The sequence below is a fragment of the Phocoena sinus genome, chromosome 11 (assembly GCF_008692025.1).
Source record: "Phocoena sinus isolate mPhoSin1 chromosome 11, mPhoSin1.pri, whole genome shotgun sequence".
NCBI lineage: Eukaryota > Metazoa > Chordata > Mammalia > Artiodactyla > Phocoenidae > Phocoena > Phocoena sinus.
Genome location: NC_045773.1, coordinates 90,410,427 through 90,423,776, shown reverse-complemented (window position 1 = coordinate 90,423,776; position 13,350 = coordinate 90,410,427). Strand labels below are relative to the sequence as shown.

The 13,350-nt window shown below is 38.8% G+C and overlaps 1 protein-coding gene across 8 annotated transcripts in view; it reads right to left on the bottom strand.

The window, feature by feature from the left end:
* Positions 1 to 13,350, bottom strand: part of NUP153 (nucleoporin 153) — an 81,969-nt gene that overhangs the window by 59,163 nt on the left and 9,456 nt on the right. For 4 of the 8 annotated variants that reach the window (XM_032650402.1, XM_032650404.1, XM_032650408.1 and 1 more), the window contains exon 2: positions 2,343 to 2,568. In XM_032650402.1, coding sequence (XP_032506293.1) covers positions 2,343 to 2,568 — 226 coding nt within the window. Of the gene's footprint in view, positions 1 to 2,342; positions 2,572 to 13,350 lie in introns of all 8 variants that reach the window. The other 4 variants (XM_032650401.1, XM_032650403.1, XM_032650409.1 and 1 more) reach the window with 1 other exon arrangement.

Here is a 13,350-nt window from a genome sequence, read left to right as displayed (position 1 = left end):
TAATATACACATAACAGAAAAGCTACCTTACAAACCTAATAATATAATGAATAAAATCCAAGTTGGAATTAACCTTGGCAGACCACTGAATTAATTCCATAATTTCAATGAAAATACAAACAGAAAAGAACTTTACAGATATAAAATGAGAAACGCCATTAATCTCACACCTGAATTAAATTCTTCAAGTTAGTTAATCCCCACAAGCATACTCATTAGGATGCAAAAGAAGGTTTCAGTCACTGTAGATATATGCTGCTGCACACTAAAAGTCTCCAGTCAAAAGAAAGAAAGAAGCTGTGGTCCCATTTGATGTCCAGGAAAGAGAACAATATAGAAGCAGTCACCTTAGAGATCTACCAAATAAAACCTCAAGATGGTTGCTGGTAATATATTAGAAAGAAATCTTGAACAGTACAGATATTAAAACTCCCTAAGTTACTCTAATAAAAATAAGCAAGGATTTGAAGACTAAGCCAAACTGAATATCACTAAGAAAACTTAGATTTGCCATTTCTCCCAAGTAGGAATCACTCTTTCAGCCCATTTCACCCTCACTAGTTTTCCCTTATAAGCAAATCAGGCAGGAAAGTAAGTTACTAAGTATACCAAAATTAATAGGCACATATCCACATCAATTATTTAGGCAAGACAAGATTTCAGAGTTCAAAAACATTTTTATAATTATACGTAAGTCAAAACATGTAGTGAAAGAAAAAATATATAAACTGAAAGAAACATATACTTGAGGGATAAAGTGGACTTCATCAAAATTTAAAATTTTGTGCTTCAAAGGACACCATCAAGAAGCCAGAATAGGAGAAAATACTTGCAAATCATATACAGAGCTTATATCCAGAATATGTGAAGACCTCTTTCAATTCAACTATAAAAAGACAAATAACCCAGTTAAAAATGGAAAAGGGGGATCTGCATAGCCATTTCTCCAAAGATGTATAAATGGCCAATAAGCATGAAAAGATGCTCATTATTAGTCATCAGGGAGATGCAAATCAACACAATGAGATACCACTTCATGTCTACCAAAATAGGTATAATTTATGTTTTTTAAAAAAAGGAAAATTAGTGAGGTTGTAAAGAAACTGCATTCTTCATACACCGCTGGTGGGAAGGTAAGATGGTGTAGCCACTTTAGAAAAACAGTTTTTCCTCAAAATGTAAAATTACCAGATGACCCAGCAATTCTCCTCCTAGGTATATACCCAAGAGAAAACATATCCACACAAAAACGTGCATAGTAATACTCAAACTGGCACTGTTCATAATACCCAAAAAGTAGAAACAACACAAATGTCCATCAACGGATGAATGGATAAATAAAATGTAGTTTCTCCATTCCATGAGCTATTACCTGGCAATAAAAAGGAAGTTCTGATACATGCTATGACATGGATGAACCTTGAAGACATTATGCTAAGTGAAAGAAGCCAGTTACAAAAGACCACATATTTTATGATTCCATTTATATGAAATGTCCAGTATACAGATTGGTGGTTGCCTAGGGCTGGAGGGGTAGGGATGGGGAGGGACTACTAATGGGTATAGGATTTTGTGGTGATGGGGAGGGAAGGATGGTGATTAAAATGTTCTAAAATTGACTGTGGTGACTGAACAACTCTGTATATACCAAAAACCACTAAACTATACAATTTAAATGGGTGAGTCCTATTGTTATGTGAAGTACATCTCACTAAAGCTGTAAAAAATATATAAAGTGAAATGATAAGAGTAATATTCCCAAATATGTCACATTCATGGGTTACACTGAATCTATTTAATACTTGTAAACCCCACAAAAACGCCATAAACGGATCCAAAAAAGCATTTAAAATGCAGGGTCACTCAGTGGTAAGATTAATGAAGTGGCCCAGCTGCACTAGCTGCAGAGGACGGAAGACAACTGCAGTGACACCATACCCAAGTCCGTGTGCTGTGGGAAGCACTGCCACGCTGCTCCTTTAGTGCCACGACCTACTCAAAGGGCTTCAACTTTACTTTTTTCAAAACCACTTCTGAGGGTACAGAGGAGAACAAAGATTATCTTGACCAAAGCCACATGACTAACTATTGGTGGTATGAAAATTCAAACCCAAAGTCTAACAGCAGAGCTTGCACTCTCAACTGATATATTTCAGTCTCCCTTAATAAACAAAAAAGCTGATAAATAAAAAAGATTTCTAATTTGAAGGTGATCATCACCCTCCTCCAACATCGTTTCTGTACTACACAATTAGATTTACCATAGCCAGGTAACATAAACATATTTTAAATTAAGGCATGAAAACCTATCATTCACAACAAAATATCCACATTCCATTTACCTTCTGTATTACTGACTGTTGGCTCAGGAGTGATTCTCCCATCATGAATGTTAGGGTTCTCCTCATCAGCATATATTATATGGTCATCTTCCCTATTTTCCGGCCACTGTGCCACCTCTCTTGTGTCTGTTGAGCAGCTACATACGTCTTCACTCTTGTGGAAGTATCTCTGTAACCATCCTGGCACAATATTCTTAACAGATTCTGTAACCCTGCTGAGAATGCCCTGCTGGGGGGAAAACATATAAGGCAGTTTTAGAAATTTATCTTATTTAAATAAGTACTTATTTACAGAAAGCCATACCAAGCAAAACACAACTGTTTCCAACAAAGTTTCCTAAAATTCAGTTATGTGAGTTAATGTTGACGTAATGTATTTTACAAATTCTATACTTTATAAAATTCCTACTTTTTTCTTTCTTTCATATGCATATGTCCATGAGCCAATTATTGTCCCAAATGGCCATACTATTCTAATCTTTAAAAAACTCACAGGTCTTCAACTAAGCAATATAAATTTTAGATTTAGTAATAAGATATGCACTAAAATGTTATAATCCCAGACAAAAGGCATCCATCTTGATCCCAGCATATTAAAAGAAGCAATAAATACCTTCAACAGCTTCCTCAAATATTTTATTGCACGTTCTTTAAGAACAAATATTTAGACAAATAAAAATGAGAATTTTTTCAACGCAAAAAGACAACTAATCCAACATAAACTCAAGAAATAATCTAAGATTTTTTTTTGATGGTAAAATTTTGTTATATCAAATGTTGCCTGAAAACCAAGAATTTTATTACAGTAACTTTTAAAGGGAGAAAAAGATGTGGTATAACAACTACCAGCATTATTAACATTCATCATAGAACAGACACTGTTCTCAGCAGTTTAAACATATTATTCAATTTAATCCTCACAATAATTTTATGAAATTAGTTTTAACCGTGCCACTTTACAGATGAAGAGAGACAATGAAGTTAAGTAACTTGCCCAGGTACAAACACAACTGCTGTGGTATATCTAGGATAGAGTAAAAGCATTGACTTCGGGGTTGGCAGGCTGTACTACGATTTACTCTAGGTAAATAAGAATAACACTCTCTCCTACTTTTACCTGATAGGAATTATAATGAAGATCAAATGAAGTAATGTGAAAGCACTTCACAATTTACTAAATATTAACAGAAACATACACTGATAATTTTATTACTAATGAGAAAAAAAAATTAGCAGAAACAAGCTGGGGTGAGGTAATCAGTTTTAGGCAACAATTCCCTTCACAGAATAGGATTTCAGAGAGAAAGTCACGGAAGGGGAAGAATGACTCAGCAGGTACAAAAAAAAAAACAGTAAAGTTAAGGCAGAACACATAAACCCTGAAAGCAAACCCAAGACAAAGAGGCCTTGAAAAATTCTGTCAATAGGAAAGATGGAAGACACCTCTGATATAAGCACTTGAATAGTATTTTCCTGATTATCTAAAAAGCTGTAGGTAACAACTGGGAAAAAAGTAATTACTTTTCCTCCAAACAGAAACTTTGAACAGATCTACATTGTGTAAGATCTCTAACAACACATGAAGCCAGCAGCCCTAGAATACTCACTACTGAAAAACACAAATTCACTGTTCCCCTTTTCTATGCCAATGTTACACAGTATTAGTTTCTTTGGAAAGAAAGATTCTATACCTACTCCAAGATTTAACATTTATAAAAACATTCATGTTTATTATTTTGCTAATTATTTATATTTAAATATTTACCCCCTCCCCATATTCCAAAAGACTTGAAAGTGCTTTCAATACATAACACAGTTTAAATAAGAAAAAAAAAAAACACACACACTTTGATACAAAGCGATGTTAAGGCACTACAACAAGAACTTAGTGTAAAATAAATCTTTTGTAGACGTCCTCTAAGGGGTTTAGCTACTAAAAGTATCAGAGATTCCTGTGATCTCTAGTCACTGAAGGAGGCAAATAGAGAACAACTTAAAATTAGCACCGTACTTAACCAAAGGTCACTTATGTGGCAGCATTAGGTATTGTGGAGAATAATCAGTAAAAATTGAACAGTCAAAATGGATTTAAAAAAAAAAAGCTCCTTCGTTGAAACTCACGAATTTTGCTTGGAGACCTTCTCTTTTCTAAACTAAAATGTAACCAATTTATTTAGTCTCAGCCCAGAGCAGCTTAGTACAAAATTACAGTGAGAGGGCTTCCCTGGTGGCGCAGCAGGTAAGAATCCGCCTGCCAATACAGGGGACACGGGTTCAAGCCCTGGTCTGGAAAGACCCCACATGCCACAGAGCAACTAGGCCCGTGCACCACAAGTACTGAGCCCATGGGCCACAACTACTGAAGCCCGTGCACCTGGAGCCTGTGCTCCGCAACAAGAGAAGCCACCACAATGAGAAGTCCCCGCACCACAGCAAAGGGTAGCCCCCGCTTGCCTCAACTAGAGAAAGCCTGCATGCAGCAACGAAGACCCAATGTAGCCAAAAATAAATAAATTAAATAAATAAATTTTTAAAAAAATTACAGTGAGAGAGGAATTACTAATGGCACAATGAATGACAGCATGATGCACTTCACAACAAAATTAAATACAGATGCTAAAATTGACCTGGAACCATTATTAAAAAGAAATATCCCCTTACTTCAATATGCCTCTATAGGGTAAATGACCCTAAGTCATCAAGAAAAGTTAAATTAAGCTCAGTATACCCTAGTACTAGTGGTTCCCAAGATGTAGTCCCTTCACCATTTATATCTGCATTACCTAAGGCCCAACCCCAGCCCTACTAAATTCAGGAGATAGGGCTCACCTGTTTTCACAAACCTTCCCAAGTGAATCTGATGTATGCTATAGTTTGAGAACCACCAATCTCATTAAAGAGATTAGGAAATTAGATACATTTCAGGAAATCACAATACATTTCAGGGAAGAAATCCCTCTACAAGAGATGAGTAAAATTATGTATACTTAAATCTTAATATTCAGTTATCTGGAAAACATACATGTGGAGCACTAGTCAGACAATAATTAAAATATATAATACTAAAATGCTATTTAATGAATCAGAAAAACAAATCTTATAGTGGACTGTGCTGAATACAATGTGGATTAATAACTATTTCCCCAAACTGTAGCCATGATTTTTACCTGTACTGTTATTTAATGGTTTTCTTTCTATCTATTTATTTTATTTCTCTTAATAAAGTTTTTCCTATACAATAAAATCTTCCAAATCACAAATTTGATGCTGTACTGGTCTTCACTTGCACTGCCCTGACACCATTCCTGACTGGCTGTCTCAACGAACTGGCTTCTGGATTGGCTCATGAGAGATTCTGGAGGATATTAGATATTAGAGTATGGGAGGAAAGAGAAGTCTTTCTTCCTGTGCTCCCTCTGCTCAAGCGCCCCTTCTCCAAAACTACACCTCCAGCCAGGTAGCCCTTCCTCCACTCCAGTTGCACAGATTCTTCCCTTTATTCATCCAGTCCTAGGGATGGTAGCAGCTTCCCACTGTTGCTAGTCTCTGGGTATCCTGCTATCCTGCATGTATTCCTTTAATCACCACCATATCTTTGAGTAGACTCTTTCTTAAAGATATTTCAGCTGAACCATCTGGAGAACTGTTTCCTGTTGGGTCCTTAGTGTACTTGTTAAATTCGTTTGCTAATTAACATGAAAAATAAAAAGTCAGTCCACGTATCAGTTAGATTCATCTTCTTTAGCAACAATGGAACACATATACCACACTTGGGGAAGCACTCACTATCCAAAAGTTACATCCAACTTTTATCTCTGTAACACAGTACATAAACAGACCAGGAAAGAGGCTTACCCTGATGAATATTTTAAAATCTTATCTAGCTCACAGAGGTAAAAGGCAAACATTGCTTTTCTTCATTTAATCTATACTTATTGATCACATACTACATGTCAGGCAAGAACACTGGGGATAAAAAACAGGGAACAGGTTCCTGCCCTCTTGGAGCTTAGATTCTAAGTTAGGGAGACAAATAAGTATAACATGTAACACATGATATGGTGATTCAGTGCTATGGGCAGCAATAAAGCAGGGAAGCAAAATGGGGATAGTCATTTTATATATGCAAAGACCTGAAAAAGTGAGAAATGAGAAACACATGCCATCCAAGCTTCTCGTAACGTTGTTAATAAATGCAAAATCTGATAGACCTGAAATAACTATTTCGATCCTTCAAAATTCCCCTTTAATCATGTGTGTGTGCACGTACGTGTATGTGTGAGAATGTACGTGTAACCTTTTGTTCTGTGGCTTATCTAGTGACTATAAAAAAGCCTAAAAAAGTGGTTCTCAAATTGGAATCTTCAGACCAGCAGCCTTGGTTTGGTGTCACCTAAGAGCATGTTAGAAATGTACATTTGTTTTAACAAGCTCTTAAGGTGATTCTTACGCAAATTAAAGTCTGAGAACCACTGTACTAAAATCATCTAAAAACTCTGACAAGTTTCCCAATTAAGGCCATGATAAACATAACCCTGAGTATAAACTTAACTACAAAATAAACTGTTTCCGAGATTATCTCATCAAAGATGTCATACCATTATACCAACTTTCATAAATACCTACTTTATAATATGAATTCTGAAAATCAAATATAGAAGTAAACAAAAGTAAAACATAAAAGGCTACCTTTGAATCTCTTTTATTTCCAGTTAAAGACTTAACATGCTTATTTGTAGTAAATAACCAACTGCCAGATATTAGAAGTTTAAAAAGCTGTTAGGGAAAAGGAATCTCCTGATTATGCACAGAACAGGGTAGACTGAAGATGTAAGGGACCCTGTCTATCATATAGATTTGGAGAAGTACTTCCCTGGCGGGCAATTTTTATGAGTTTCAAAGTACTTCAGCCACTAATGGAAAACTGAGAAAAAGTGAAGGAAGCTAGAAAAGGGGAAAAATAGTTTTCTTATGGAAGAAAAGGTTCCTTTTACAATCACCAAAGAAGGTCTACCTTTTCAAGAGTTATTGAGATAATATGCTTCAGGTCTTTACAGGAATGGGGCAAATCAGCTTCCTATATGGACTTGAAGAAAGAATGTTTTGTGATATTAAAAATAAGCAAGCAGGGCTTCCCTGGTGGCCCAGTGGTTGAGAGTCTGCCTGCCAATGCAGGGGACGCGGGTTCGTGCCCTGGGCCGGGAAGATCCCGCATGCCGCGGAGCGGCTGGGCCCGTGAGCCATGGCCGCTGAGCCTGCACGTCCGGAGGCTGTGCTCCCGCAACGGGAGAGGCCACAACGGTAAGAGGCCCTCGTACTGCAAAATAAATAAATAAATAAATAAGCAAGCAAACCAACCAACCAACCATGAGGGGGAAGAGGTACACTGAGTAAAGGTCTACTAAGCAGTGAATACTCAAATCCTACTTTACCAGAATAGCTTTCTCTCCACTTCCACAGGCTTCAGTGGTAAGCATAACTGCCATCATTATAACTTGATGTTTAAGTTTTCCTACAGAAAATCTTCTCTGATCCTCCAAGTCTAGGACAGTCACTCACTTAAGTGCACCAACAGCACCCTGTACTTCCTACAGGCAATCTGTCACACGGGGTGGTAATCACAGTCTATCACCTCCCCGGAGGATCAGCTCTGTGCAGGTAGGCAGCAGGTCTGTACGGTGCACAGATTAGCTGGTGCATGATTTTAGGTTTCCACAGCTGCACTAGTCAACCAGCTTCTTATTCCCACATATGAATACGCCGTGGCAAGTTTCAAAAAAGGACATCAATCATCCTAGAATTCAAAAAAAAAGAATACATTTGCTCGATGTAACAGCTTCAACTTAAACAAATATTATTTTTGTTGCCACACCAATAGTCCTTCCTCCAAAAAACAACTTGTGAAGTTAGCCAAGAGCATGGGAAAACTGAACCATCCTCTGGAATGGTAAATAACACAAAGCCAACTAAATGAAGAGAAGCAGAAAAGTAGTCAAAGAAATACAAATTAATGAAGGGCTTATCAGAAAAAGCAACAAAACAAATGGGGCATTAAAATCTTCAAAATACTCCTCGTAGCCAAAGCAAAGTCTACACCAGATGATCCTAAGTAATGAAGTTAAATTCAAGGATTACAGGAGTGAATCTTTAAACCTGGACTGGGTAAAATGATTGGACTTTTTTTCTCCTCAAGAACTAAGGGTTCTTCATTTGGCAAACATGGCAAAAACAAAACAAAAACAAAACACCTCACAACAAAAACACTATCAAAATGTCACTGAGATCTAGAATAAATATTCAGTTTGGGGGCCGGAAGTAAATTCAATACTATACACATATCAAGCACATCCAATCTGTAAGGTACTGTGAATATATTAGCTTTTCAAATTTCATTTAACCTGAGTTCAAGGGTTAATGAAAAAGGCTGAGGTGGGGCAAGGCTCTTCTGCAATCCTAACTCAGAACTCATTTGTAACGGAAAAAAAATTCCTGTACATCGTCTCACCAATTTGTAATATCATAATAACCAGAGACACCTCTCCTTATAAATATTATATAGCCTTCCTTCTTCTTATATAATGCTCTCTATTCCTATTAGTTTACTTGAGTTTTGACTTCAGTTCTATTCAACTGTTTTTTTGTTTGTTTTTTTTGCTGCACCACGCTGTGTCGCTTGCAGGATCTTAGTTCCCTGACCAGGGACTGAACCCAGGCCCTCAGCTGTGAGAGCACAGAGCCCTACCACTAGACCACCAGGGAATTCCCTCAACTCTCCTTTCCTCACATTACCCTCTACTAAATAGTAGTATTCAGATTATAAAATCTTTCTCATGTAAACTTTACGGGATTGCTAACTATAAATATCAAACATAACCCATCTTCAGTTTTAAGGTTCTGAAGCCCTATTCTCCCAGAATACACTGCTGTTTTGATTTCTGTCTGTTCTTTCGGCTGCCTTTATTTTGTTGAAGCTTGTCACTGACCCTTAGTTTTCTTACAGGGGTCTGTGAACTCTCTCCTTACCCACTCAACTCCCGTATCACTAGTCTCGCCACACTTTCTGGAAGTCTCATTTCGTATAGATTCCCTAATCAGTTTTCCCCCTGCTCCATCCAAGCCCAAGTGAAGAACAAGGGCTAAGAACCCAAGACTTCACATGAGACTTAAAGAATACCTAATTATAAATATAAAAAAATCTTAAACACTAAATAGTTAAAAACCTAGATGCCATTCTAATCTTTCAGTTAGTTTCAGCTTTTTAATATATCCATTCTAACATTACTTATTTTAACAATGCATCTCTATTATAAAGTATTCAAATTCTAATGCAGTTATACTGAATCTAGTTTCAATAATCTGAATTTAACCTAAGCTATTATTTGTCACATTTTACAGCCTACAGATAGTCATTTAGCAGCCAAGTTTCTCCTAACCCAGTCCAAATCTTTCTAGCCACGTAAAATCCATTCCTTATACTTTTCATTTCTCTTCTCAACATCAAGAGATTAACTCAAAAAACATGAGCATAGGGACTTGCCTGGTGGCACAGCGGTTAAGAATCTGCCTGCCGATGTAGGGAACATGGGTTTGAGTCCTAGTCTGGAAAGATCCCACATGCTGCGGAACAACTAAGCCCATGTGCCACAACTACTGAGCCTGTGCTCTAGAGCCCACAAGGCACAACTACTGAGCCCACGCTCTGCAACAATGAGAAGCCACCGCAATGAAGAGTAGCCCCCGCTCGCTGCAACAAAGACCCAACGCAGCCAAAAATAAAATTAATTAATTAATTAAAAAAAACAAAACGAGCATAATAGTTATTGCAGCTAAGAAAATTTTAAATTACAACTGGCCACAATTTTCAACGTCCTTTAAGACTAACACTAATTCAGGAAGGAGAAACATGACCTGGCTTAGTCTCTTATTTTTAGAGATCTACATTACAGAGATGGTATTAATAGATAATTAACAGTAATCAAACAACAAGGACAAGAAAAGGAGTCCCTAAGAGACCTTTCAAACTAGCAATAGGAGACACAATAAAAGCCTAAAGCAACTTAATCCACTAAAAGTTATCTATAAGATACTGTCACTTTCCTTTCACAATCTGTTTGAAAATTGGTGTAAAAGTTTATTCTTTAAGTCACAAGCAAACGGGCAGGGAAACTGAAATATCTTTAGACGGAAGAGGCATTCTACCATCCTTTTTCCAATAGTAAACACAGTAAATTGTATCTGGTGGCAAGACTTTCAACTGGGCTTAGCAACACAGAAGAATCCTTTAAAAATATATTACAGAGAGGGCAGAGTTAAGATGGCATACTAGGAGGACGCAGAATTCGCGTCTCCTCACCACTAGGGCACCTACCAGGCACCAGTGGGAACCACAGACACGGGAAGAACCCCCAGCAACCAGGTAGGACAGGGGGCGTGGGGAGAGTGAAGGCAGAGGAGAAGTGGAGGCTGGACGGGACTGGCGCCCCTGAGGGGCGGCTGGGGGAGGGGAAGGGATCCCACGCCCGAAGGGGTAAATTGGGGAACCACTGGGAGGGCAGAAGATCAAAAGGGAGCGTGCCCAGGTTTCCCCTGCCCACTTGGGCCCCTGGGAGCCTGCTGAGATCCGGGGCCTGATCCTCTGCCCACCAAGGGCCCCTCCAGCTGCATGGGTCCTGAGGGACTGGGAGGGAGGGAAGGGGGAGCAAAAGTAAAGGCCGGAACTCTGGCACCCCTGAGGTGTGGCTAGGGGAAGGGAGGGGTTTCTACAGCAGCAGGATCCACCCCGGTTAGGGGTCCAGTGGCTACAGGGGAGAAGGTGGGGGAAGGGCACAAAGGAACGGAAGGGAACAGGGCCCGTGCTCTCCCTGTCCACTTGGGCACCAGGACACCTGCTGGGCTCCCGGGCCTAATCCTCTGCCCTCGGAGCCTCCCTCCTGCCACGCAGAGCCCAAGCCCCGCCCCTGACCCCCCACCCAGGGCCCCACCTCTACCCTCAGAGATCCACTCTGAGACCTCTTCCAATGCGCTGGGCCTAAACCCCTCCCACACACCCTCAACCAGGGCCCTAGGAACTCCACACTCCGGAGGCCCTCCTTTGGAGGTGCTGCCTCACCCCTTCCAAGCAGGTCCTAAGCAGAGGCCCCGCCCCACGCTTGAACAGTCACCCTGCCTAGGTCCTGCCCAACGCTAAACTCTGCTCCTGACTCAGTTCCACCCCCACTTAAACTCCGCCAAGCCTTTTTTTGACTCCCATAGCCAAGGCTTTTTAATTTTTTTTTCCTCTTTTAGATTGGGGTTCTGCTTTACCTTCTTGATTCATTGTTCCGATTCTTTTATATTTTCCCTGATAAATCTTTTATTTTTCTAATTTTATTTTATTCTTTATACCTTGTTATTGTTCTCCCCTTTTGGCTTGTTGCCCCCCCTTTTTTTCTGTTGTAGTTTTATTTTAACTTGCTGCAGTTGTTTCAACTACAGTTTTATTTTTCCTAATATATTTATCTTTCTAATTTTATTTTCTTTTTTATTCTTTGATACTGTACTGCTTTCTCTCTCTCTCTCTTTTTTTTTTTTTTTACCGTCCACAAAACTTGCAGGATCTTGGTTCCCAGGCCAGAGGTTAGGGCTGAGCTCCTGTGGTTGGGAGCTCTGAGTCCAAACCACTGGACTAACAGAGAACCTCAGACACCAGGGAATATCAATCTGAGTGAGGCCTCCCAGAAGTCCTCATCTCAGCATCAAAAACTGGCTCTATCCAACTGCCTGCAAACTCAAGCACTAGATGTCTCAGGCCAAACAACCAGTAGGACAGGAATACAGCACCACCCAAAAAAAAAAGAAACGACTAAAAAATATATTACAGACTAAGGAGCAAGGTAAAAACCTACAAGACCAAATAAATGAACACAAAATAGGCAACCTTCCCCCAAAAAAATTCAGAGTAATGATAGTAAAGATGACCCAAAATCTTGGAAACAGAATGGAGAAAATACAAGACACACTTAACAAGGGTCTAGAAAAACAAAAGAGCAAACAAACACTGATGAACAACACAGTAAATGAAATTAAAAATTCTCTAGAAGGAACCAATAGCAGAATAACTGAGGCAGAATAACTGAGGCAGAAGAACGGATAAGTGACCTGGAAGGTAAAAGAGCAGAAATAACTACCACAGTGCAGAATAAAAAAAAAAAAAAAAAAGAATGAAAAGAATTGAGGACAGTCTCAGAGACCTCTGGGACAACACTAAACGAACCAACATTCAAATTATAGGGGTCCCAGAAGAAGAAAAGAAAGGGTCTGAGAAAATACTTGAAGAGATTATAATTGAAAACTTCCCTAACATGGGAAAGGAAATAGTCAATCAAGTCCAGGAAGCACAGGGTCCCATACAGTATAAATCCAAGAAGAAGCAGGCCAAGACACATATTAATCAAACTATCAAAAATTAAATACAAAGAAAAAATATTAAGAGCAACAAATAAAAAGCAACAAATAACATACAAGGGAATCCCAATAAAGTTAACAGCTGATCTTTCAGCAGAAACTCTGCAAGCCAGAAGGGAGTGGCAGGACATATTTAAAGTGATGAAAGGGAAGAACCTACAACCAAGATTACTCTACCCAGCAAGAATCTCATTCAGATTCCACAGAGAAATTAAAACCTTTACAGATAAGCAAAAGTTAAGAGAATTCACCACCACCAAACCAGCTCTACAACAAATGCTAAAGGAACTTCTGTAGGCAGGAAACACAAGAGAAGGAAAAGATTTAAAAAACAAACCCAAAACATTAAGAAAAGGGTAATAGGAACATACATATCAATAACCAGCTTAAATATAAATGGATTAAATGCTCCAACCAAAAGACACAGACTGGCTGAATGGATACAAAAACAACCCCATACATACGCTGTCTACAAGAGACCCACTTCAGACCTAGGGACACACACAGACTGAAAGTGAGGGGATGGAAAAGGTATTCCATGCAAATGGATATCAAAAGAAAGCTG